This window comes from Ranitomeya imitator, chromosome 3 (assembly GCF_032444005.1).
Source record: "Ranitomeya imitator isolate aRanImi1 chromosome 3, aRanImi1.pri, whole genome shotgun sequence".
Lineage (NCBI taxonomy): Eukaryota > Metazoa > Chordata > Amphibia > Anura > Dendrobatidae > Ranitomeya > Ranitomeya imitator.
In genome coordinates, this window is record NC_091284.1 from 550,603,935 (window position 1) to 550,631,542 (window position 27,608).

At 41.9% G+C, this 27,608-nt stretch overlaps 1 protein-coding gene across 3 annotated transcripts in view; it reads left to right on the forward strand.

Moving 5' to 3' along the window:
• Positions 1-27,608, forward strand: part of TUBGCP3 (tubulin gamma complex component 3) — a 129,140-nt gene that overhangs the window by 16,951 nt on the left and 84,581 nt on the right. For all 3 annotated transcript variants that reach the window (XM_069757903.1, XM_069757905.1, XM_069757904.1), the window contains exons 4-9: positions 4,680-4,757; positions 8,767-8,984; positions 13,373-13,545; positions 16,712-16,830; positions 17,601-17,726; positions 27,164-27,232. In XM_069757903.1, coding sequence (XP_069614004.1) covers positions 4,680-4,757; positions 8,767-8,984; positions 13,373-13,545; positions 16,712-16,830; positions 17,601-17,726; positions 27,164-27,232 — 783 coding nt within the window. The remainder of the gene's footprint in view (positions 1-4,679; positions 4,758-8,766; positions 8,985-13,372; positions 13,546-16,711; positions 16,831-17,600; positions 17,727-27,163; positions 27,233-27,608) is intronic.

Sequence of the window (27,608 nt, forward strand, 5' to 3'; positions counted from 1 at the left end):
TGTTTGTAGTAGGAAATGTCATGGTGTACTGATCCCTTTCTTGGGTGACACACAGATTGATGACATTATTTTGAGCTGCTGTTCTAGCTTGTATCTCTTTGCTGTGTTAGTCTAATAAGATGGTGTTTTCCGCAGACGTAGGAAGGGCAGCATGGTCATTATAAAAGCACTGGGTTTTTGTGATGTTATTTTTGAACCATCAAACCCTTTTAGCTTCCTTGATCATAGGAAACTTCTTGCAAGGAATAGATTTTTTTGTTTGACTTTTCACATTACGGCTTACGCTGAGTGGTGAAGGTCTATTTTTAGGATCATTTGGTTTATTGTTCCACAGATTTATTGAGTTTCTTTTTTTTCACATACAAGCTTTTTAAGCAGCTTTTGTTTCTGCCTGAAGGTTAAATACATTATTGATTTTTGGATGGGAACTGAAGAAACTATTAGTTCATCGCATTAATGGATAATACTGTTTGTCATAGAAAATGGTACTTCAAGCACTTATGTCCTAAACAGGGCTTTCTCGATCGAGCATTCTATAATAGTAGTTTGTACAGAGTTGCTATTTCTTTTTTATTATAAGGTCATGTCTAACTATGAATTTTGTTGATAGTTGCGGTCCATGGTCAGTTGTTGGACAGTGTGAAAATCTGCATGATATTTTTTTGTCAATATATTTTTGGCTTCATCTTCAGGTCTACCTACAAATTTTCGATTGGATTCAGGTCTGGGGTCTAAGTGGGTCATTCCAAAACGTCAAACTTCTTCTGGCAAAGCCATTTTTTTGTTGATTTGGAGTTATGCCTAGTGTCTTCATCTTCAGTTTTTAGCAGAGGCATGGTGATTTGTGTTGCAAAATTCACTAATATTTGGAACTTTTTAGAATTCCCTCCACCTTGACTAAAGCCCCAATTCCAGCTGCCAGAAAACTGCCCCAAAGCATAGTGATGCCTCCACCTTGCTTCACTGTGGGTTTGGTGTTCTTTTGGTGATGTACTTTATTGGCTTTGCACCAAAGACCTTTTGCTATTATAGCTAAAATGTTCAGCCTTAGAAAAAGCTTTCTTTTTGCCAACCTACCCCACAGGCCAATGTATATCTAATGCCTTGTAATTTTTTTTTTGTACTTCTCTCCTGACTGATAAATGTCAACAATGATATTAATTTGCTGTGTTGTAAGCTGTTCACGGACCATGGCTTTTGCTGTATAAGGGTATGTTCACACGTTCCTGATTTCCATCCTTTTTTTTTCAGGACTGTTTTTTAAAAAACTGCAGCTCTTGGCAGAAAACGCAGGTCCTTTTTTTGGTCCTTTTTTTGTCCTTTTTTGATGCGTTTTTTGATCCTTTTTTTGATCCTTTTTTTGATCCTTTTTTTTATGCAGTTACCCCTAACCCTAAACCTACCCCTACCCCTAACCCTACCCCTAACCCTAACCCTACCCCTAACCCTTACCCTACCCCTAACCCTACCCCTAACCCTAACCCTACCCCTAACCCTACCCCTAACCCTATTCTAACCTTAGTGGAAAAAAAAAAAAATTCTTAATTTTTTTTTATTGTCCCTACCTACGGGGGTGACAAAGGGGGGGGGGTGTCATTTACTATTTTTTTTTATTTTGATCACTGAGATAGGTTATATCTCGGTGATCAAAATGCACTTTGGAACGAATCTGCCGGCCGGCAGATTCGGCGGGCGCACTGCGCATGCGCCCGCCATTTTGTAAGATGGCGGCGCCCAGGGAGAAGACGGCCGGACGGACACCGGGACGCCGGGTAAGTATAAGGGGGGGAGATTAGGGCACGGGGGGGGGGGGCATCGGAGCACTGGGGGGGGGCATCGGAGCACGGGGCGGTGGGACTGGAGCACGGGGGGGCGGGATCGGAGCACGGGGGGCGGGATCGGAGCACGGGGGGCAGCCACACTCCGCCCACGCACTTCCGCCCGCTTCCCCGCACTTCCTGCTGCAGCGGTTCGGCACCACAAACCGCAGTAAAACCCGCAGATATTTTTTTCATCTGCGGGTTTTACTGCGGGTTTGACCTCACAATGGAGGTCAATGGGTGCAGAACCGCTGCGGCTCCGAAAAAAGAAGTGACATGGTACTTCTTTTTTCCCGCAGCTATTCAGCGCGGTTTTTTTTTTGATTTTCCGCATTGTGGGCACAGCAGTTCCTGTTTTCCATAGGGTACAATGTAATGTACCCTGCATGGAAAACAGCTGCGGACCCGCAGCGGGAAAATCGTGGCAATTCCGCATGAAAAAAAAGGATCGTGTGAACATGGCCTAATGCAGCAAAGAAAATGTCAGGAAAATCCTACCAGGAAAGCTAAACTTTATATGGAGTTAATCAGAATCCGTTAAAATGATGGTTCTGAAAAGATTTTTTTTAGTATCTTTTTTTACATGACAAAAACTTGGCATTTAAACAGAGGTGTGTAGTCTCTTTAAATCTGCTGTATATGCGTATGAGTGCATATATATGCAAGCTCTTCAAGACGTATAAAGCATGCAAAACTTTCCGAGAGCACCCTTTTTATATTCTGTATCCAGTGTAATGATAACAGTATTATTAAAATGCTTATAAATATTCAATAATGTTAAGCTGTGTGTCCACACAGGTTCCTGCTAAATCTCCTATCACGTGAAAAACGCTTTTAATTTGCAGGTATGGATTAATCTGCAGATTAATAGTGTTTTGAAAAGGCCCTGCTAACGGGAGGAACTGAACTTTATTCCTCTCGGCAGGGTCCGGTGTTCAGTCACAGGCGCGGCACTGGCTCAGGTTCCGTTACTTGACTATACCGGGGGTGCGGATACGGCAGCCCCTTTCTATACACCGAGCAGTGACTGAACCTGCGCTACAAAGTTTGAAAATTTGTAGCCTGTCCTCAAGTCTGCACAAACCGTTGTGTTTTCAGCTAAATCGAATTTGTAGTCTTTAGCTATCATTACTGCTGCACCACTTTTTTATTTTTCCCTTTTCATGTTTTCCTCTCCTCCATCTTAGGCTACTTTCACACTTCCGTCTTTTGTGTCACGTTGCAATCCGTCGATTTTTAAAATGCAGGATTCTCTCTCTCTCCCTATTTTCGTGACGTCCGTCGATACCTCATTTTACTGCACAACGACGCACAGCAGAAGACGGAAGTGTGAAAGAGGCCTTAGCTTAGGTTTGTTTTTTTTTTTTTTTTTTTCTTTACATTTTTTTGCAGCACCAGTTATAGTTTTGATTGACATCATTCATTTTGCCATACTGTGAACTGGAAACCTGAAAGAAAATTTCAAGTGCAGGAAAAAAATGCAGGTTTTCTCTAGTCACCTTCCACGACTAATTTATCCTATGCTGTTGTGGAAGGTTCCTAGAAACCGAATTACCGGTAAGGCCCCTTTCACACATCAGTTTTTTTTGCTATCAGTCGCAATCTGTCGAATTTTGAAAAAATTGGATTCGGTGACTGATGCCGCCGGATCCATTTTATTTTCTCATTGACTTGAATTAGTTACAGATGGCCTCACGTTTCATCCGTCATTCGCTGTATCCGTCGAAAATTGTTTGTCCGACGGCCTTAGACAACGGACATAGTAACATTTTTTGTGTCCGTTGAAAAAATGGACTGCAACGGTCGTTTGCTACAATGGAAGCCTATGGTGCCGGATCCGTCAAATGGCTACGGATTCCGTTTTTTTTTTCACTGAGCATGTTCCAATTTTTTTTTTTAGCATCCAATTAGCCGGATCAGCTAGTTGGATCCGGCGAAAAAACAGATCCGTCGCATCAGTTTTTCACAATCTGCAACGGATCCATTTTTTTTTCAAAATTCGATGTATTGTGACTGATGGCAAAAAACTAATGTGTGAAAGGGGCCTTAGACTAATTCTATTTTCTCTAGTCACCTTCCACAACAGCATAGGAGAAATTAGTGCTGTCGTGGAAGGTTCCTAGAAACCGAATTACCGGTAAGACTAATTCTATTTTTTTTTTGTTTTAGTTTTTACATCCTTCAGTTCAGAACGATTGTGGCAATACCATATTTGTATATTGTTTTTTTTTCTCCGGATTTAACTTTGGTTTGTGTTGTCATTTTCCAAGTAAACCTCTCCTTGATTTTCAGTTGATAGATCCGTGCAATCCTTTTTCTTTTCTTTTTTTTTTCCATGGCAAACTGATGTTTCTCCTGATACCATTTTGAGGTGCATACAATGTTTTAATTGCATTTTGGGGGCAGAAATGTGTCAACCGAGGAAAAAAAAAAAAAAAAAAAAAAAAAAAAAAAAAAATATATATATATATATATATATATATATATATATATATATATATATATATATATATTTTTTTTTTACCTTGATGTTTACCATATTGGTTACGTAATTGCTATTTTGATAGCCTGGACTCTCTTATGAATGTGGTGATACAGAATATTTCTTTTGAGGGGGAAAAGGGGGGATATTTGAATTTTATTTTATTTTTTTCATTTTTATAGCTAATTTTTTTGGTCCCTAGGGTACGTGAACAGGAGTGCTGACATGACAGCCGTAAATGCTGTCGGAGCTTCACAGCATATAAGGAGTATCTGTTAAATGCAAATGCCTGCTGTATCGTATAGTTGAAAAGTTGATTTGATATATCAGTTGTCTTGTCTGAAGGATATAACTGACAAATACAATTTTTCTTGCAGGGTGTGTTAAAAAACAGATGGTCAATTCTTTACCTATTGCTCAGTCTAAGTGAAGATCCACGCAAACAGTCAAGCAAGGTATGCAGTGGTAAGAATCTTAAGGGGGTGACCAGACAGTATAGTTGTTTGTTTTTCTTTTTTCAGTCATAGATTTTTTCCACACGTGCTGTTTTACTGTCAAACATCTACGTTTGCAATCAGAATTATTTAGCCCTCCATTATATACTAGGTTTTAAAGAATGGCGTTGTTTTGGCGAAGTTCTGGGGAATCCTTGCTGTTTCTGGCACTGGGAACTTGCATAATTTTGGAGGGCAAGATGGATTCAATCACTTATCAAGGAATTTTATGAGAGTTTGCAAGGAAGCTGCAGTTTGGGCTTTATTGGCCTTTCCAACACGACAATGATCCCAAGCATACCTCAGATTTCGCCAAGGCTCATTTCCAGAGGTCCTGGAAGATTCTGGAGTGTCTGTCCCAGTCACCTGGCTTAAACCCTGTTGAAATTCTTTGATGGAATCTGAACAAGGCGGTTGCAGCATGCAAACCCCAAAATATTAGTGAACTGCTAAGATTCCTCAAGAACGCTGCCAGAAGTTGGTGTCTGGGTCACAGCAGGTCACAACAGCCAAAGGTGCTCTAATAAGTACAACCCCAATTTCAAACAAGTTGGGATGCGGTGCACAATGTAACGAAAACAAGAATTTGGAAATGCCTTTTTAACCATATTTTACTCACAAGAGAATACGAATCACAGATCAGAAGTTGAAACTATTTTTTTATATTTGAGAAAAAAAAATATAATTGGAAATTGATGGCAGCAACACATCACATAAAAGTTGAGACTGTGTTAATAAAGAGGTCAGAAAAGTAAGTGGAACTTATGAAAAATAGCTCAAGGATCAATTTTCAACTGAGTATTATGATTGTGTATAAAAATAGCATGTTAGGCTGGTTTCACATTTGCGTTTTTTGGGTGCGTTTTTGCGGTAAAAAACCCAAAAAAACGCATTGTGAAAAAACGCGTGCAAACGCTGCGTTTTTTTGACGCATGCGTTTTTGCATGTGGTGAAAAAAACACGGCGTTTTGACGCGTTTACATGCGTTTGCGTTTTTTAAACGCATGCTGAGAAATGTGTGACTGCTGCCAATCATCAAAATAAAGTAAAAAACCCACTATAAACAGAAATAGTTAGGGTTAGGGGTTGGGATCCTAACCCTAACCCTAAAGAGATCCTAACCCTAACCCTACCGCTAACCCTAACCCTAAGGGATCCTAACCCTAACCCTACCTCTAACCCTAAGGTATCCTAACCCTACCCCTAACCCTAAGGGATCCTAACCCTAACCCTACCCCTAACCCTACCTCTAACCCTACCCCTAACCCTAAGGGATCCTAACCCTACCTCTAACCCTAAGGGATCCTAACCCTAACCCTACCCCTAACCCTAAAGAGATTAGGGTTAGGGGTAGGGTTATGGTTAGGGGTAGGGTTAGGGGTAGGGTTAGGGTTAGGATCCCTTAGGGTTAGGGGTAGGGTTAGGGTTAGGATCCCTTAGGGTTTAGGGTTAGGGGTAAGGTTAGGGTTAGGGGTAGGGTTAGGGTTAGGATCCCTTTATCACCTTTATGTTGGGGGGTGGCATTTCAGTGTGTTTTCTGGTTTTTTAATAGAAAAACGCATGCGTTTTTAACGCAAAAAAACGCATGCACAAAAAAACGCATGCGTCCCCATTGACTCCAGTGTATTTTTTGACCCAAAAAAACCGCATGAAAACGCATGCGTTTTTTTTGGTCCAAAAAACGCCTCTCAAAAATACTACAAGTTGCATTTCTGAAAATGAACGCATGCAGTAAAAAACCGCATGCGTTCAAAAACGCATGCAAACGCGTACACCAAAAAACGCATGCGTTTTCAATGTTAAATATAGGAAAAAAAATGCTGCAGACAAAAACGCAAGTGTGAAACCACCCTTAGTAGGGCGGAAGTACACCAATCTGTGAACAACTGCGTCTCAAAATGGATCGCTACTTCCAACAAGTGGTGCTATAGAGTTTAAGTCCTCTTTTTCTCAGAAGAGGCAATTTGCATATCAAAATGTTTAGATAATTTCAGTAAAATGTTCGTCTATGAAAAATTGCGAAGTGTTGAATATCCCTCTATCCACAGAACATGATATCAAGAGATTAAGTGATTCTGTAGAAATTAATGTGCACAATGGACAAGACAGTTTGCCGTGCAATCCACAAATGCAATTTAAAGTGTCATGCTCGCAGATCTGGGACCCACTGCACCACGGGCGGATTTTCTCTAGAGAGGCGTGGCTCAGCGGCTACCTGGTTATTGCTAGAGCTCCTGATTGTGGAGTTAGGCTTGAGCTGCAGCTAGCCCGCCAGGTACCACTCAAATTCCCTGGTACTGCGGCAGCTGACCCCCAGGGTGGGGATCTGAGTCGCTGGCAGGACAAGGTTCAGAATCACAGGCTACATGTCGGAACCTGTTCAGACCACATGGATTCTGGGTCACCTGACACAACCCACACTGGTACTGGTTCAGACTGTGCATATTGTGGATCACTAGACAGGACAGACATTGATACTGGTTCAGGTAACGCCGGAGCGGTTTCAGGCTCAGGTACCACCAGTATGTCATTGGAGCGGTTTCGGGTTCTGGTTTAGACAAAACACGGTTAATGAAAACAGGGACCTCGCAACAGTTGCACCAACACTAAGTTACCAAAGGGGAAGGTGTTGTTCAGGCCCCTCCCTACGGGGGAGAGTGCTTTATACACCTGATGCCTCCTAGCTACTAGTTGGGGGCAGTTCCAAAGTGAGCACACTGCCCCTTTTAAGAATTGGCGAGCATGCATTAGGCGAACAGCTAGGCGGCGCATGCAGGCCCAGAGAAGCAGGTAGCCACAGTAAGGAACGGGGACACCGCGGCTGGGGCTGTGAGTATGTTGGTGGGGGGACGGAAAAAGGGTACTCGGGGATGCTGGAATTAGTGCTACATAAAGCTCTATCATGCAAAGAAGAAGCCATATATCAGCACAATCCAGAAATGCTGCAGTCTAATCTGGGCCAAATTTTATTTAAAACAGACTGAGGCAAAGTACAAAATAGTTCTGTAGTCAGATGCATCAAAATTTGAAATTCTTTATGGAGACCATTGAAGCCATGTCTTGTGGACTTGACAAGAGGAACTATGCAGTTTGTCAGCGCAAAGTTCAAAACCCTGCATCTCTGATGGTATGAGGCTACAATAGTGCGCACGGCATAGGCAGCTTACACATCATTGGAGGCATCATTAATGCTGTACATTATATAGAGGTTGCACAACAACAAATGCTGTCATCCAGGCAGGAAGACCTTGCATATTTTAGCAAGACAATGCTAAACCACATACTGCATCCATCATAACAACATGGCTTCGCAGAAGAAGAGTTTGGGTAATGAACTGGCCACCTGCATTCACCAAGAGAAAACATTTATAATGTAACGAAAAGTTAACCAAAATTTGCCCAGGAATGTTGAGCAACTAAAATTCCACATAAAAAATCAGCCATATCTTTCAAGGGTTGTCCAATTTTTAAGTGATGTGTGTCTCTAAATGAATTGGGCGCCTCTTACTCCACTGTGCCACTACCTTGTACATGGCGCTTAATGTGTTGACTTTGGAGAAACCACTTGTATTATTTGTTGTTGAGCTATTTACATTGTTCTTGTTTGATCTGGTTAGTTATTAAAGAAAGTTAGTACATTTGGCTAATAAGCCTAATTTGCAATGGGGGTTGAATACACCAGTTTGGTATAGTGGTATTTTCTTATTGTACTTGTCTCATTACATAGTTTATGTACACCTCTCTAGGACATAAAATAATTATGCCGGACCAGAGTCCTTGGAGCTTATTCATACAAGTGTGCTGCTCTGTTCACAGCTTTTTGAGTTCTTGAGCAAATCCTTGCTTAGGAGACCTGTTTATTGCCATAATAGGAATAATTTTTTTTTAATTCTGAAACTATTTTCATGTTTGTTTTTTTTATGGAATTTATGATGAAATAAGATGTAGCAACTTGTTGTCTTCATCTTAGATTTCCAGCTATCCATCGTTGTTTGCTCAAGCTTTGCCACGTGATGCACACTCTACACCATATTACTATGCCAGGCCACAGAGCTTACCGTTGAACTACCAGGATCGAAGTGTGCCATCTGCACAAAATACCGCCAACTTGGCAAGCAGTGGAATTGGCAGCATGGGAATGTATTCCTTAAACGGGCCAACACCTACTCCGCAACAATTTGTTCCAGGGTAAGCTTTCAATTAAAGACACTTTAAAAGCTTTTTTAATATCCAAAACGTAAGTATACCTGCATGCCAGTAGTACAGTTCTTGCACATAATTTACAGAATTTGAAAGGAGCATGAAATGTTAGATTAAAATGAATGCATATATTTTTTGAGTTCTCTGCTTATGGAAAGTGGATCACATTCAAAGCCTAAAAATTAGTATAAAAATGTCTGCAGAACAGACTGTCATTCTAAGTGCCAAGGAGGGATTACAGCACGCTCGCTGTGTAGTGAGCAGTGACCCGTAGGCTCCTGCACCGCATAATGACTGGAAGCAAGCAGCTGCAAGGAGAATATAACTTGATTCTCTCTGTAGCTGCTGTCACAGTAAGACGGCTACTCTGGATTTAAATGCTATCAATCTCTGCAAACATAAATTTGTTTAAAACCCCATTGTTCAGTTTGAAGAGATATAGTTTATTAATAACTTTTCATTGGACTAAAGCATAGATATAAAAGAAAAAACTTTCATGCACCAGGGACCACTGGTTGTAAAATGTCTCAGATGCACCACACTTATTTACAGCTGCTCAGACTTGTTCTCAAGTAATGTAAACTCAATGTAATGATTAGTGTACTCTTGAGACTTGGCTTAGGGTCTTTATTTAACACTGGGAAATTAGAGCGCTTCCCAACGGACGAAAAAATTCTAAGCACCCGTCTGTGTCACATGAGCAGGGTCAAATAGTGAAGTGATCATTGTACTACAAGAGCGAGGCTTTTAAAAGTATAAATCACGTCTCAAGCCAATATCAGGAGTTCAACTTAAACTGCCCAACTCACACTTCGTCTGTCAGCGGTTTTACATTTCCCCGTTTTATTTATAGAGAAGAGGGTGAAGGGGAAGTAAATAAAAAATGTGCCTCATTATAAATCATAAATGTAAAATATGAAATTTAAATGAAATATACATACTTTATTAGATGTACATTTGATCACAGTGTGTGAGTTTTTATATTCTAAACACCACCATGATCCACTAGTTCCCTAGCAATAGGTCCCAGAAATATATTGTAATTAATATCTTAGCTTACGACCCTAAAATAGTATGCTGGATTTTCAATTTAATATGAACAGTGGAGGCTCTGGTATCTAGATGTTAAATTATCCTTATTTTATTATTTAATATTCCCACTGTAATCCATATGGGCCAATGAATGTAGCAATAATATGGTATTAATTGTAGCCCGTACGCATTATACACAGATATCAATTAAAGCTGTTTATTAGTTATTATTCAGCAAAGATATAATATTTATAGCACATAATATCTGCAGATATAAATTGAAACTACCAATTAATTATTGTGCAATAGTGATATAATATCAATTATAACACATATTCTACATAGTATATATCCTACAAAAGCAATGGAGTTCTTGTCTAGAAAAGAGTCCTTACTGTCCGGACCCTGTTTGGGGATCAATGTCGGGCAACTATCTATACTGGAACTGATCTCCTTTCCCTTAAGAAGTTTTACTCCAGGCTGTATATGGACATGATAAATTCCCCATTATCATCTGAATAGGCATCCACTACTAGAAGAGCAGCTTTTATCACTTTTATTTTCTTTTTGCATTTACACTCTTTCAACGGTATATCTTTATGGAGCACTGTTGCAATATGTATTATGTATTCATTTGTGCACTTTATATATGGCATGGTTTTCTTATTTTGTTGTTTGTCATAATATTTTTATCACATATTTGTCACTTTAGGGTACATGTTAACATTTATAACCTGCTGATTATTAATTATGGATTGTTTTTTGAAATAACTATGCACCTATACTTTATTGCGGGAATTTCCTAGTTTGTCCATATCCTGAGATAAGAAAGGGACTATGTATTAGACTTTGCCCTTTAATTTGCCCATTTCCAAAATGGCCGCCTCGCAGGCGTGCATGCCCACTGTGATAGTATCCATGGGGTGTCACCTTCGGCGCCTGTAAGCAGCTGGGCTTGGTCTTTGACGTCACAGAGGATTTCCTCCTGACCCGCCTTGCTGCTGTTGATGCCCAGCGTGTTGCCACTTGCTGGAGCTATGTGCAGTGCGCATGCGCCATTTAGCGTTATTTTATGATCGGCACTCAGTCCGGGCAGTATATAAATCTTGTTAGGAGACACCGTGTTACAGCCCCCCCGAGGAAGCCCACGCGAAACGCGCGTCGTGGCTGCACTAGACAGACACATCACACAGGCACATTCATGGGTAAGCTGTTCTTCCATCTGATTACCCCTTACATAGACAATAACTCCGTTGCTTTTTGTAGGATATATGGTATTGGGAGTGTCTATGTGTACCTTATGCTGGCTTTTTTAGATTGGCATTGCCAGCTTACATGGATATTTAGGATGTTTCAGTGGTTCTTGCTTCTACCTATTATTATACATAGATATAAATTGAAGCTGTTTATTATTTATTATGCAGCAAGGATATGGTGTTAATTATAGCACATGTTATCCGCAGATGTAGATGGAGACTATTGATTGATTACTATTAAATGCCGGCAAGCTCCAATTCACTTGTCAGTGTATAATTTGGAGATCGTCGGCACTACAGTATCCAAATTGTGCTAATAGAACAGAGCTGCTAGCTAAGGGAAAGTACCCATGCCTGATGGAAGCAGTGGCACTAAGATTGATTAATGGCAAATGCCGCCAGTCCCCGATCAGCTGTTCAATGTATATCGCGAAGATCGTCGGCACTGCACCTCGGAGCATTCTGCCTGTTTCCACTGTCACACACTGATCGGGATACACCGCTAACTGGTGAGTGTATTTAATTAGAGGCAATGTGTGCTGCTATTGCACGCCAGCCTCTATCCATTTCACAAGTATGTCCGGTAGTCACACTGGTGCCATATTGGATGCATATCTGAACACTGGAAGAAAAAAAAGGAATACAACTTAAGGTGTGTTTCTCAAAACATACAAAAAAAATTCCATAAAATACAGTGAAAAAAATGAAATTGTAACTTCAAACTTGTGTTGCAACAACTGCATTAAAATGGTGGTATCGAAATACTCATTATTTCCCTAGAGAAGTACATTAGCGGGTATAATTTTCAAAAAAGACATTGATGGGGTTTTCTATTTTCTTGAACCACACGGGCTCTGCAAATATTACAATCTATTCCAAATAGAGATGAATTTGTGTTCCAAAATGCAAATATTGCTCCTTCCTTTCCAAGCCCTGACGTTTGTCAAAACAGACGTTTTTGACTACATGTGGGGTATTGCTAAGTATTGGTAAGAAAATGGGTAACACATAGTGTGGTCCACTTTTTGGTGTAACATTTTGTAAAGGTGAAAAATTTGCTCCCTATACCCCTGGATGAAATCATTGAGGGGTGTAGTTTCCAAAATAGGATCACTTGTCAGCAGCTTCTGCTGTTTAGACACATTGTGGGCCTGTCAAATATGACATGGTGCCCACAATCTATCCACAATCTATTCTAGCCAAATTTTTGTTCCAAAATTCAAACAGTGCTCCATCTGAGCCCTGCCGTTTGCCCAAACAGGACTTTTTGACTACATGTACCATATTGCCGCGCTCTTAAGAAAGTGAGGAACAACCTTGGGTGTTTGCTTTTTGGTGTTACCTTTTTCGAAAGTGAAAAACTTGGGGCACATGTTGTTTTTATTTTTTTTATCTTTTGAGTTCTGTTTAGGCACCTTAGGGGCCCTGAAAATACGATATGGTGCCCACAGACTATTTCAGCCAAATTTGGGTTCTGAAATTCAACAGTTCTCCTTCCTTTCTGAGCCCTGCCGTTTGTTCCAACAGAAGTTTCTGACCACGTCGGGTGTCAGCGTGCCCATAACGAACTGGGTAACAAATTGTAAGGTCCATTTTGTCATGCTGTCCCTTGTAAAACTGAAAAATTTGGGCTAAAGCTACATTTTTTTGAAAAAAAATACATACATTTCAATTTTTTTCTCTTTCAACTTTGCAGTCATGTCTGTGTAGCACCTGAAGGGATAAAACAATTCCTGACAGCAGTGTTGAAGTAGAGCAGAGGGATTTGTTTTTTCTTAAAATGGTATTACATTTGGGGAATTTCGAATGTCGATAAACAAGTTTTGTGAATTTCTCGAAAAATGAGAAATAGGGTCAAAAACCCTTTTAACCCTTCTGACTTCCTAATAAAATGACATTTGAAAAATGAGACACTTGGGACATGTAATTTATTATTTTGTACAACATGATTATCTGGTCTGTCTGATAGTTTTACAAATATACACATTTTTTTTTACCACTAACATAAAGTACGTTATGTTCTGAAAAATGTCACCAAAAAAACCCAAGACCGAATTACACGCTGCCTTTTTTTTCTTGATTTTTCAGACAGCCTTATCAAACTCCTATGGGAGATGCTTTGCGGCAGCAGTTGGGCACGCGCCTTGCATGGACTTTAGCAACTGGTCAACAGCCAACATTGCAGAATGCTACCTCCAAACCAATTCCTAATCCAGTTGCCCGTGGTGTACCAAGAACCAGGAGAGAAGGCGACACAAGTGGTAACCAATACAATATCCATGATTTTTTTTTCTGTAAAGATGCCAATAGACTGGGTGGAAATCTTTGGAGAAATGCTGAGCCTCACCAACGACAACCTATGTAAATCGCCTCTTGAGAGAGGAAGAGAACAGGAACTTTAGTGCCACCTGTAGGAATCCTAACCGCCAATATTGACTTTTTAAAAGACCTGGCCATATGACTTAGGAACAGAAACCCAACCAGAAGCTCCACTTGCAGTCGTGTTTTAAGGTGTTTGTCCCTCAGTTCAAAGCAGAAGAATGGGTTCGGTCTCTGAGTGCTCTTTTAAAGCGTTGGAAAAGGACTGTCAGTATTGATACTTGCAACAGCTGGCACTAGATTTCTGTCCTCTTCCTCTACAAATGTGTTATTTGCATATTTAATTTCCCAGCATTGTATTGGCCTATGCCAACTTGGGACTTTCTACAAGGACAAACTTTATCCCTTATATCTCCTGTTAGAGACCTCTCACCCAGCCATATTGGTTCGGTTCTCGTGCTTTGCATTGATGAGGGGCAAACACACCAGATCATGTTTCCACAAATGGAGTTTCTGATTTGGCTTCCTATCCGAAGTCATGTGGTAAGGTCACCTTAAAAGGTTGATAATGGCCTCCAATAAGTGGCACTATGGTTCCAGTCCACTTCCTTTCTGAGGAGACTATTTGCATATTTAGATTCCCACAAAAACCTTGCATGGAAGTCGCCCTGCACCAACTTGATGCTCTCCACAGTCAGAACATAGTGATTTTTGGGTCTTCCAATTGGCTGAAATCCAAGAGTGTATCCATCTTGTTTCTATAAAACATTACGATAAGCACAAGAAGTTATGTTTCTAATCTTGAGCTTGCCGCAGCCATAGAAAGTCCTGTGTAGCTTTTTATCACTTGTGTCTAAGCTGGCTCCAGTGTCCAGCTGTGCCCCACTAACAATTCGGGAATCTCGGCAATTGTTCTTGACTCACAACCCATTTCAGTTAAAAAGTGTACACATCTGGGTATAGTTACCGGCTGCTTGCGCTCACTGGGGAACAGCAGAGTTTGCAAGGCGAAATTGTATTCTGCCCTTCTTGTCTCCTACAGTAGCTGCCAATGGATGACTATCTCAGAGAACACTGATCCATCACAATGTTCGTTAGCAGCTCTCTGCCGCGGCTCTTAAGGTACCTTCACACATAACGATATCGTTAACGATATCGTTGCTTTTTGTGACGTAGCAACGATATCGTTAAGGAAATCGTTATGTGTGACAGCGACCAACGATCAGGCCCCTGCTGGGAGATCGTTGGTCGCTGAACAAAGTCCAGAACTTTATTTCGTCGCTGGATCTCCCGTGGACATCGCTGGATCGGCGTGTGTGACACCGATCCAGCGATGTCTTCACTGGTAACCAGGGTAAACATCGGGTAACTAAGCGCAGGGCCGTGCTTAGTAACCCGATGTTTACCCTGGTTACCAGCGTAAAAGTAAAAAAAAACAAACAGTACATACTTACCTACCGCTGTCTGTCCCCGGCGCTGTGCTCTGCACTCCTCCTGTACTGGCTGTGAGCGTCGGTCAGCCGGAAAGCAGAGCGGTGACGTCACCGCTCTGCTTTCCGGCCGCTGTGCTCACAGCCAGTACAGGAGGAGTGCAGAGCACAGCGCCGGGGACAGACAGCGGTAGGTAAGTATGTACTGTTTGTTTTTTTTTTTTTTTTTTTTTTACTTTTACGCTGGTAACCAGGGTAAACATCGGGTTACTAAGCGCGGCCCTGCGCTTAGTAACCCAATGTTTACCCTGGTTACCCGGGGACTTCGGGATCGTTGGTCGCTGGAGAGCTGTCTGTGTGACAGCTCTCCAGCGACCAAACAGCGACGCTGCAGCGATCGACATCGTTGTCGGTATCGCTGCAGCGTCGCTTAATGTGAAGGGGCCTTTAGACCTTTCCAAGACATAAATATGCACTATGATATAACTGGATATCACTTACCTTTAAAGAGCGAGTCTCATTAACATAATATTGTGATAAACTGGTAACTGCTCAAATCTTCTTACAGGAAGAAGTAACAAACCTGACAGTGTGCCGTATGGGGTCTGACAGTGTGCCGTATGGGGTCTGACAGTGTGCCGTATGGGGTCTGACAGTGTGCCGTATTGGGTCTGACAGTGTGCCGTATTGGGTCTGACAGTGTGCCGTATGGGGTCTAACAGTGTGCCGTATTGGGTCTGACAGTGTGCCGTATGGGGTCTGGCAGTGTGCCGTATGGGGTCTGGCAGTGTGCCGTATGGGGTCTGACAGTGTGCCGTATGGGGTCTGACGTGTGCCGTATGGGGTCTGACGTGTGCCGTATGGGGTCTGACGTGTGCCGTATGGGGTCTGACAGTGTGCCGTATGGGGTCTGACAGTGTGCCGTATGGGGTCTGACGTGTGCCGTATGGGGTCTGACGTGTGCCGTATGGGGTCTGACGTGTGCCGTATGGGGTCTGACGTGTGCCGTATGGGGTCTGACGTGTGCCGTATGGGGTCTGACGTGTGCCGTATGGGGTCTGACAGTGTGCCGTATGGGGTCTGACAGTGTGCCGTATGGGGTCTGACGTGTGCCGTATGGGGTCTGACGTGTGCCGTATGGGGTCTGACGTGTGCCGTATGGGGTCTGACGTGTGCCGTATGGGGTCTGACAGTGTGCCGTATGGGGTCTGACAGTGTGCCGTATGGGGTCTGACAGTGTGCCGTATGGGGTCTGGCAGTGTGCCGTATGGGGTCTGGCAGTGTGCCGTATGGGGTCTGGCAGTGTGCCGTATGGGGTCTGGCAGTGTGCCGTATGGGGTCTGGCAGTGTGCCCTAGGGGGTCTGGCAGTGTGCCGTATGGGGTCTGGCAGTGTGCCCTAGGGGGTCTGACATGTGCTGTGATCATTTGGGGTCAAGAATTTCACAGCCACTGATGTTGTGGTAACCATTAATTTAGACCACAGGGTCACCTTAAAGGGGTTTTCTATTCACTTGCATTGTGAATATGGGGAAATTGTGACCTAGTGACTCCAGACTTTTTTTTTTCACCTTTAAGTTTATTTGCCATCTTTACATCGGAGCGCATCATGTTGAACTTGCACAATTGTCATTTACATAATTGTGAACTTCGCAAAGTAAAACTTTTTTTCTTTTCCAGGGTCTGTGGAAATAACGGAAACCTCCCTTGTAAGAGACCTTTTGTACGTTTTTCAAGGAATTGATGGGAAGAGTATCAAAATGTGCAGTTCTGAAAACTGTTACAAGGTGGACAGCAAGGTGAATATGCCGGTGTTGTAAGAGCACACACTACATGATATGCACTTCTGGATACGTATAGGTATATAACCCTATAGGTTGTACATCTGTGAATCAATCAGTCAGTTTTTACACTGGGTGATGGCATTAAAGGTCACCTATACATAACATTTTATTGAGGTTAGTCCAGTGGCAATAAAATGTTTTTTTTTGTTTTGTTTTGTTTTACGGATCAGTACTGCCATCTAGTGGTCACAACAAAGCACTTCTTTACGTATTGACTTTTGCAGTGCGATTTTCAGGATGCTGTAGGTGTTAGGCTTACATATAAAAATAGCTTGTATTTAAAGAAAACAAAACTCGATACATTTTGAGCTTTTAAATGAGAGTTCAATATTTTTTATTTTATTGACAGGGCTTTGTAATAGATCATTAACAGTGTGCCGCCATACACAAGTCTTTCAGTGTATTTAACAGCAATACTGTAAAAATAGGTACACTTTTATTTTTTAAATTTAAACTGTGAAAATCATCTTTATTATATAAAATAAATAGACAATTAAAAAATGTAGTTTTTTGTAGCATTCCAAACTAATAAGATATTACTTTACTTTTCCTGCTAGGGCTTATGAAAACTAAATGAATAGGAATGCCAGAATACCTCTCCTCCTTTAAAAAAAAAAATAAATTATAGTTTGTACTGTGCATCAAAAGCATGCTAGTAAAAATTACAGCAAGAATTGTAAAACTATCCGTCTTTTTTTAATTTATTTTAATTATTTCCATCACAGGTTGCCCTGTCTAAGTCTCTAAAGGATACTACTGGCCGACTCGCAGAGTTAGGATGGCTTCATAATAAAGTAAGAAAATATACAGATCAAAGGAGCTTGGATCGAGCGTTCGGACTCGTTGGACAGGTATGATACATTTTCTATATTTAGCAGTAATGGGAATGTCACTAGGTTTTTTTCTACCTAATCAGAGAGCAGCATAATGCAGAGACAGAGATCCAGATTTCAGTGATGTGTCATTGGGCCGATTGCTGTAGAGCTTAAAGGGAAGCTCTCATCAGGTTTGGCTGATACAAGTTTCGGCCACCCCCTTTCAAGGCTGATAGACCTCATTCTATAATGCTGTACATCTGCCGCAACCTGACCTGCAAGAGTAGAAAAAGACCTTTTTATTATACTCACCTGCGGGGTGGTCCGGTCCGATGGGTGTTGCTCTTTCTGGTCCAGCGCCTCCCATCTTCTTATGACTGCTCTCCTCCTTGGTTCTTGTGGATGACGCGTCCCTGCATCATCCACACAGTCTGCTCGGCAATGCGCTGCTGCGCAGGCGTACTTATCTGCCCTGGTGAGGGCAGAGCAAAGTACTGCAGTGTGCAGGCGCCAGGAAAGGTCAGAGAGACCCCGCGGCTGTGCACTGCAGTACTTTGCTCTGCGTAGGAGCAGCCTGCAGGTGAGTATAATAAAAGCTATTTTTCAGTTCTTCCAGGCCGGGTTGGGGCAAATATACAGCATTAAAGAATGCTGTATATCAGCCCTGAAAGGCGGTGGTTCCCTTTAAAAATTAATAAAAAATCACAGCAGGAGATTATTAGCTAGAGAACTAGTAAACCTTATGCCATGTAGTCCCCCATATTCATGAGGTCTGTATAACCCTGCCCAGCACTGATGGGCAGCTTTCCGCCTATGCACAGCATACACAGAAAGCTGCCCAATCAGTGGTGTGGGTTGGGTTAAACAAAGCTCAGTTTCAGAGAACTGGTAGATCTGCAGCAGAAAAATAAGTGATTTATCATAATTGCAGCAAGCAGCCATATAAGTGATAAATCGCTGGAAACTGGGTCTCTTACCATAAATCCTTCTGCCCTCAAATGTGGAGGCAAAAATCTGGGAAAGATTTCCCTTTACTTGGCATATTATGAGTCCAACTTGTTATAACATGTGCGGGTTTTGGGAAGGGTGCTCATGAGACAGCAATTCTAACATGGATCTGTTAGTCATATTTTGACAGCTTTTTTCAGTTTAGGCTCCATATCGGGGTACACATACTTTTTTTTTTTTTTTTTAAATTCTTTATGGGGAGGACTACAAATAAAACATCAATTTTGCAATTATCTGTTTACATTATAAAATTTTAGGCCATTCACTGTGCTACAAAAATACATTTCCAAAACTTTTTTTTTTTAATTTTTCTGTAGACTGAGCTGTATATAATATAATATAATATAACATTTTATTATTTATAGTTGGTCATTTTTTTTTATTCTGCGAGATGATACAATTAGAGATAAGAGGTTTTTTTTTGGTTGTACTGCTTTTGTCCAAAAAATTACTTTTATAGGAACCAATAATTTTTTTTTTTTTGAGACCCAAAATGCTTTTTCTTTCCATCATATGAGCTGTCTGAGGGATTGTGTGTTTTATTTATTTTTGTTTGTTTGTATACAACCATTGCGGTGGTTAGTGGTGCCCTTTTAGAATACATGTTTTTTTTTAAATTACTTTTGATATCATTTTACTTTTGTCTGAATAGAGCTAAAAAATATGGTAACTAACTTCCCACATCAAGAAGTACATATTAACCCCTCAAGACGCAGCCCTTTTTTGTTTTTTGCGTTTTCGTTTTTCCCTCCTCTCCTTCCCAGAGCCATAACTTTTTTATTATTCAGTCAATATGGCCATGTGAGGGCTTATTTTTGGAGGGACGAGTTATACTTTTGAACAACACCGTTGGTTTTATCATGTAGTGTACTACAAAACGGGGAAAAATTCCAGTTGTGGTGAAATTGCAAAGAAAAGTGCAATCCCACACTTGTTTTTTGCTTGGCTTTTTTGCTAGGTTCACTAAATGCTAAAACTTGAATAGTTACAACTAGCACACTCCAATGTGATGCAAAAAAAGGTGGGTATTTAATATACATACAGTAACCACAAATTTTTTGGTCCGCAATGGACCTTCAGTGTGCTAAATGTAGCATGAATGGTATATATAGTGGAACCCCGATAAGAATTGACTGATTTGCATCAAAATGTAAGTTTTACTGGAAAAATTGCACTGAAAACGATTTTGAATGGTAGGTCAGTCCGGCTAGCGGGAGAGGAAGAGACACGAGAGCCACGCGGTATCCGCCTATATATACCGAAACATTTGTGGTTACTGTATGTATATTAAATACCCCCCTTTTTTGCATCACATTGGAGTGTGCTAGTTTTTACTATTCCACGTATTAAGGTTTGGGAACCTATATCTATGCACCTCCCATTTTAGGCTGTGCTGAACATTTTCTGTATCATAAATGCTGAAACTAACCTGCCATTATCATTCTCCAGGTCATTACGAGTTCATAGACACCAAACATGTATAGGTTCTTTTTTTATCTAAGTGGTGAAAAAATAATTCCAAACTTTGCTTAAAAAGAAAGAAAAAAGCGCAATTTTCTTATACCCGTAGCGCTTCCATTTTTCGTGATCTGGGGTTGGGTGAAGGCTTATTTTTTGGGTGCCGAGCTGACGTTTTTAATGATACCACTTTTATGCAGATACGTTCTTTTGATCGCCCGTTACTGCATTTTAATGTGATCAAAGCAAGCCGGCATCAACAACCATAGAGGTTTCAAGGAGACCTCTGGTTGTTATGCCGACGCATCGCTGACCCCCGATCATGTGACGGGGGTCGGCGATGCGTGCATTTCCGGCCCGATGGCCGGAAGCGGTAGTTAAATGCCGCTATTAGCATTTGACAGCGGCATTTAACTAGTTAACCCCTTCCCGACCTGTGACGCCATGTAGGCGTCATGACAGTCGGTGCCAATCCGACCTGTGACGCTTATGTGGCGTCATGGAGGGATTGCGTCCCTGCAGATCGGGTGAAGGGGTTAACTCCAATTTCACCCGATCTGCAGAGACAGGGGGAGTGGTACTTCAGCCCATGGAGGGGGGGTGGCTTAGCTCCCCCGTGGCTACGATCGCTCTGATTGGCTGTAAAAAGTGAAACAGCCAATCAGAGCAATTTGTAATATTTCACCTATGAAAAGTGGTGAAATATTACAATCCAGCCATGGCCGATGCTGCAATATCATCGGCCATGACTGGAAACCCTGATCTGCCCCCCGCCACCGATCTCCTCCCCAGTCCTCCGTTCTGTCCCGTACTGTGGTCCGCTCCCCCCGTGCTCCTGTCCTCACCCCCCCGTGCTCCAATCCCACCCCCTCATACTTACCGAGCCTCCCGGTGTCCGTCCGTCTTCTCCATGGGCGCCGTCATCTTCCAAAATGGTGGGCGCATGCGCAGTGCACCCGCCGAATCTGCCGGCCGGCAGATTCCTTCCAGGTACATTTTGATCACTGTGATAGGTTTTATCACAGTGATCAAAATGAAAAAAAAAAAAAGTAAATGAACCCCCCCCTTTATCACCCACATAGGTAGGGATAATAATAAAATATATATATTTTTTCCACTAGGGTTATGGTTAGGGCTTGGAATTAGAATTAGGGTTAGAACTAGGGTTAGGGTTAGTTAGGCTATGTGCACACGGTGCGGATTTGGCTGCGGATCCGCAGCGGATTGGCTGCTGCGGATTCATAGCAGTTTTCTATCAGGTTTTACAGTACCATGTAAACCTTTGGGAAACCAAATCCGCTGCGCCGATGGTGCGGAAAATACTGCGCAGAAACGCTGTGTTGTATTTTCCGCACCATGTCAATTCTTTGTGCGGATTCCGCAGCGGTTTACACCTGTTACTCAATAGGAATCTGCAGGTGAAATCCGCATAAAAAACACTGGAAATCCGCAGGTAAAACGCAGTGCCTTTTACCTGCGGATTTTTCAAAAATGGTGCGGAAAAATCTCACACGAATCCGCAGTGTGGGCACATAGCCTTAGGGTTGGAATTAGGGCTAGGGTTGGAATGCAATAGGGTTAAGATTAGGCTTGTGGTTAGGGTTAGGCCGGCTTCACACTTGCGAGTTTTACGGACGTAAGAGTGCAGAAACTACGTCCGTAAAACTCGCAAAACATACGGCACAATTATTCTCTATGCCCCTGCTCCTATCTGCCGTATTAAACTGATCAGTATTATACGGCTTTCTACGGCCGTAGAAAATCGCAGCATGCTGCATTTGTCACCGTATTGCGCAAATAAAACGTCAATGAAAGTCTATGGAAGCCCCAAAAATACGGATCACACACGGACCAGCAGTGTGACTTGCGAGAAATACGCAGCGGTGTTAGCGACAAAAGTCGGTAATTCATTGCGGTGTACAGTAAAATCACACTCACAGCTTACAGTAGAATAGGTAGAATAAATGTGTACACATAGAATAGATATATATATATATATATATATATATATATATATATATATATATATATATATATATATATATATATATATATAATATTTCTTCCAGCGCTAGACAGCTTTAAAGCCGGTAATTCAATTACCGGCTTTTGCTTTCTCCTTCCTAAAACCCGACATGATATGAGACATGGTTTACATACAGTAAACCATCTCATATCACCATGTTTTTTGCAAATTCCACACTACTAATGTTAGTAGTGTGTCTATGCAAAATTTGGCCGTTCTAGCTAGTAAATTAAGGGGTTAAATGGCGGAAAAAATTGACATGGGCTCCCGCACAATTTTCCCCGCCAGAGCAGTAAAGCCAGTGACTGAGGGCAGATATTAATAGCCTGGAGAGGGTCCATGGTTATTGCCCCCCCCCCCCCCCCCCCCCCTCCCCGGCTAAAAACACCTGCCCCCAGCCACCCCAGAAAAGGCACATCTGGAAGATGCGCCTATTCTGGCACTTGGCCACTCTCTTCCCATTCCCGTGTAGCGGTGGGATATGGGGTAATGAAGGGTTAATGCCACCTTGCTATTGTTAAGTGACATTAAGCCAAATTAATAATGGAGAGGCGTCAATTATGACACCTATCCATTATTAATCCAATACTAGTAAAGGGTTAAAAAAACACAAACACATTATTAAAAATTATTTTAATGAAATAAAAACAAAGGTTGTTGTAATAATTTATTTAACGCCCAATCCAATCACTGAAGACCCTCGTTCTGTAACAAAAAAAACATAAACCAACAATATCCTTACCTTCCGCAGATCTGTAAAGTCCAACGATGTAAATCCATCTGAAGGGGTTAAAATATTTTGCAGACACGAGCTTTGCTAATGCAACGTTGCTCATGTCTGCAAAACCCCGGAGAATGTAGGAAAAGTAGGTCATTGACCTATATTTACCTGCATTTGCGGTGAGGCGCCCTCTGCTGGCTGTTCCTAGATCGTGGGAACTTTCCTAGAAAGCTCCCTGGCTCGAGATCATATGAGGACAACCAGCAGAGGGCGCCCTAATATATATATTAGACAGTATATATGTTTTTTTTTTTATTTTACACATGGATCCCTTGTAAGCCGTATGTCGGTTTTGCAAGCCTGCGATAAAAACACGCAGTACGGATGACATACGGATTACATACGGAGGATGCCATGCGCAAAAAACGCTGAAACACCCTGCCTACGGAGGAGCTACGGACCACTATTGTCGGGACTTTTCAGCGTATTACGGCCGTAATATACGGACCGTATTTTCATACGCTGAGTGTGAAGCCGGCCTCATGGTTAGGGGTGTGTTGTGGTTAGGGTTGGGGTTAGGGTTGTGATTAGGGTTATGGCTACAGTTGGGATTAGAGTTAGGGGTGTGTTGGGGTTTGTGTTGGAGTTAGAATTGAGGGGTTTCCACTGTTTAGGCACATCAGGGGTCTCCAAACGCAACATGGCGCCACCATTGACTCCAGCCAATCTTGCGTTCAAAAATTCAAATGTTGCTCCCTCCCTTCTAAGCCCCGACGTGTGCCCAAACAGTGGTTTACCCCCTCATATGGGGTATCTGTGTACTCAGGACAAACTTGGCAACAACTATTGGGGTCTAATTTCTTTTGTTACCCTTGTGAAAATAAAAAATAGCTTGCTAAAACATCATTTTTGAGGAAAGAGAAATTATTTTTTAGTTTCACGGCTCTGCGTTGTAAACTTCTGTGAAGCACTTGGGGGTTCAAAGTGTTCATCACATATCTAGATAAGTTCCTTGGGGGGTCTAGTTTCCAAAATGGGGTAACTTGTGGGGGGTTTCTACTTTTTAGGCACATCAGGGGCTCTGCAAACGTAACATGATGCCCGCAGACCATTCCATCAAAGTCTGCATTCCAAAACGTTACTACTTCCCTTCCGAGCCCCGACGTGTGCCCAAACAGTGGTTCCCCCCCACATATGGGGTATCAGCGTACTCAGGACAAACTGGACAACAACTTTTGGGGTCCAATTTCTCCTGTTACTCTTCTGAAAATAAAAAATTGCGGGCTAAAAAATAATTTTTGAGGAAAGAAAAATGATTTTTTATTTTCACGGTTCTGCGTACTTCTGTGAAGCACTTGAGGGTTTAAAGTGGTCACCTCACATCTAGATTAGTTCCATGGGAGGTCTAGTTTTCAAAATGGGGTCACATGTGGGGGAGCTCCAATGTTTAGGCACACAGGGGCTCTCCAAACGCGACATGGTGTCCGCTAATGATTGGAGCTAATTTTTCATTCAAAAAGTCAAATGGCTCTCCTTCCATTCTGAGCCCTGCCGTGTGCCCAAACGGGGGTTTACCCCCATATGTGAGGTATCCGTGTACTCAGGAGAAATTGCCCAATAATTTTTAGGATCCATTTCATCCTGTTGCCCATGTGGAAATGAAAAAATTGAGGCTAAAAGTACTTTTTCATTTTTAACGATCAATTTGTGAAGCCCCTGGGGTTTCAAAGTGCTCACTATGCATCTAGATAAGTTCCTTGGGGGGTCTAGTTTCCAAAATGGGGTCACTTGTGGGGGAGCTCCAATGTTTAGGCACACAGGGGCTCCCCAAACGCGACATGGTGTCCGCTAAAGATTGGAGCCAATTTTTCATTGAAAAAGTCAAATGGTGCTCCCTCCCTTCCGAACCCTGTCGTGCGCCCAAACAGTGGTTTCCAATATGTATCGGCGTACTCAGGACAAATTGTACAATAACGTTTGGGGTCCAGTTTCTCTTTTTACCCTTGGGGAAAAAAAAAATTGTTGCTAAAAGATCATTTTTGTGACTAAAAACTTAAATGTTCATTTTTTCCTTCCATGTTGCTTCTGCTGCTGTGAAGTACCTGAAGGGTTAATAAACTTCTTGAATGTGGTTTTGAGTACCTTGAGGGGTGCAGTTTTTAGAATGGTGTCACTTTTGGGTATTTTCAGCCATATAGACCCCTCAAATTAACTTCAAATGTGAGGTGGTCCCTAAAAAAAAATGGCTTTGTAAATTTCGTTGTAAAAATGAGAAATCGCTTGTCAAATTTTAACCCTTATAACTTCCTAGCAAACTAAAAAATTTGTTTCCAAAATTGTGCTGATGTAAAGTAGACGTGTGGGAAATGTTATTTATTAACTATTTTGTGTCACATAACTCTCTGGTTTAACAGAACACAAATTCAAAATTTGATAATTGCGAAAGTTTCTAAATTTTAGCCAAATTTCCATTTTTTTTTCACAAAGAAACACAAAAATTATCGACCTAAATTTACGACTAACATGAAGCCCAATATGTCACGAAAAAACAGTCTCAGAACCGCTAGGATCCGTTGAAGCGTTCCTGAGTTACCTCATAAAGGGACACTGGTCAGAATTGCAAAAAACGGCCAGTCCTTAAGGTCAAAATAGGCTGGGTCATGAAGGGGTTAATAGCGGTAGGTGGATCGCGATTCCACCTGCTTCTATTGCGCGCACAGGTCAGCTGTGCAAAATAACAGACATGTCGCGACTTTGATGCGGGCTCACCGCCGGAACCCACATCAAAGGGGGAGACACTACTTGCGCCGTACTAGTACGGCCCATATCGTGAAGGGGTTAACCTAAAAATATTAAAGTAAATATAATATAATATATTATTATGCTTTCCTTATATAACACTATCATATTCAGCAGCGCTTTATCACACATTATCATCACTGTCCCCGTCGGGGCTCACAATCCTATCAGTACGTCTAGGGGTGTAGGAGGAAACTGGAGTACCCAGAGGAAACCATCGCAACCATGGGGTGAACATGCAAACTCCTTGTAGATGTTGTCCTTGGTGGGATTTGACCCCAGGACCTCAGCAAGTGCGGGTGATTTTGTATTATATGTTGGTGGTAGGTGAGATACTGGTCCCAATATGGAGTTGTGATTGTCACAACGCCTATAAAAGCCTGTGTTAGTCAGCCGCTGCAGCAGGTAGGAGGTTCCCTTCCTCTGCACACAATAGGTAATTGAATGGAGGATAGGCGTTAGATGTCCATTCTCCTGCAGAAGAAGGCAGGTTCCACAGTACAAGGCTGATACAAGTAGTTGGATTATGCTTTTCTGTGTCTAACCAAGTCCTTTTTCCAATACAAACTACAGAGCCAGAAACTAGTGATGAGCTCAAGTGCTCGCTACTCGGGTCTGCCTAGGGTGCTCAGGTGTGTACCGAGTATCGCGGGTACTCGAGAGCCATGTTTGAGTCCCTGTGGCCATATGCTTTGTGGATGCCTAACAGCCCTGAGATAAGCAGGTCCGGGGACTTGAACATATTATTCGAGCACGCCAAAGACACTTGGTAAGCAAGTCACTCCAAGCACTTTCGCTCATCACTATTGACCAGTTAGTCAAGGGTCCAAAAAGCATTATTACACCAAATAAACCCGACACTACAAGGGCAGCTGAGGCGCAATAACTTTTGACTTTGATTACTTTAAAGTTAGGTTCACATGAGCCTATAAAAAATTAGTTTGTTTCATCCAGAAAACTTGGATGAGTTTTCTTCTCACTTATCATCCATATACAATCCATTTCTTTTATTGCAGCAGCTATTATCATTTACTGGAGAATTTATGTTGCAAAATTGCAATGCATCTAAAAATCGGATGCTACATTGGCATCTAGTTTTGCTTTTTGCGCAAATAGACTTGGATGGGTGAGTCTCTTCCGATTTAGAGAATAAACGAGTGCATGCTGACATTTTTTTTAATGCACATATTTGATCCATAAAAAAAAATAAAATTGTTCTTCTGCACTGTCCAATTGAATAACATTGGTCTCAGTGTTGTCGGTGGAAAAACAGACAGCACTCGGACCGAAAAACAGTCATGTGAGCGAGCCCTAACATTCAGGGATGTGTCTGATTTATCTGATGACTAGTAATGCAGTGTTTGGTTGGTTGTCACGTCTTCTTTTACTCGTGTAACTGTCTGTCATCGATATGTCAGGTTGGCAAGCAACGCTCACATAATGCTTTGCTTCTCTCAACAGAGTTTTTGTGCTGCTTTGCATCAGGAGCTAAAGGAGTATTACCGGCTTCTCTCTGTCCTACACTCTCAGGTAATACATAGGAATAAAGAACATACACAATGTATCCGCATTACATAATGTTATGTAATTAGGCTCCAGGCTTTGGCTTACATATTTGCTTATAGAATAATGCTCTCCAGTAGAAATATAGGATTTTTATTTTGCTTTCTTGCACAAGGCTGTGTGAGGGTATGTGCACACGCCAGAATTTCTTGCAGAAATTTTCCTGACAAAAACCGGACATTTCTGCCAGAAATCCGCATGCGTTTTTACCGCGATTTTGACGCGTTTTGGTGCGTTTTTTGTGCGTTTTTTTCCCAAATGCATAGAATTGCGGGAAAAACGCAGAAAATCCGCAGAAATAATGAACATGCTCATTTTTTTTACCGCGATGCGTTTTTTTCGC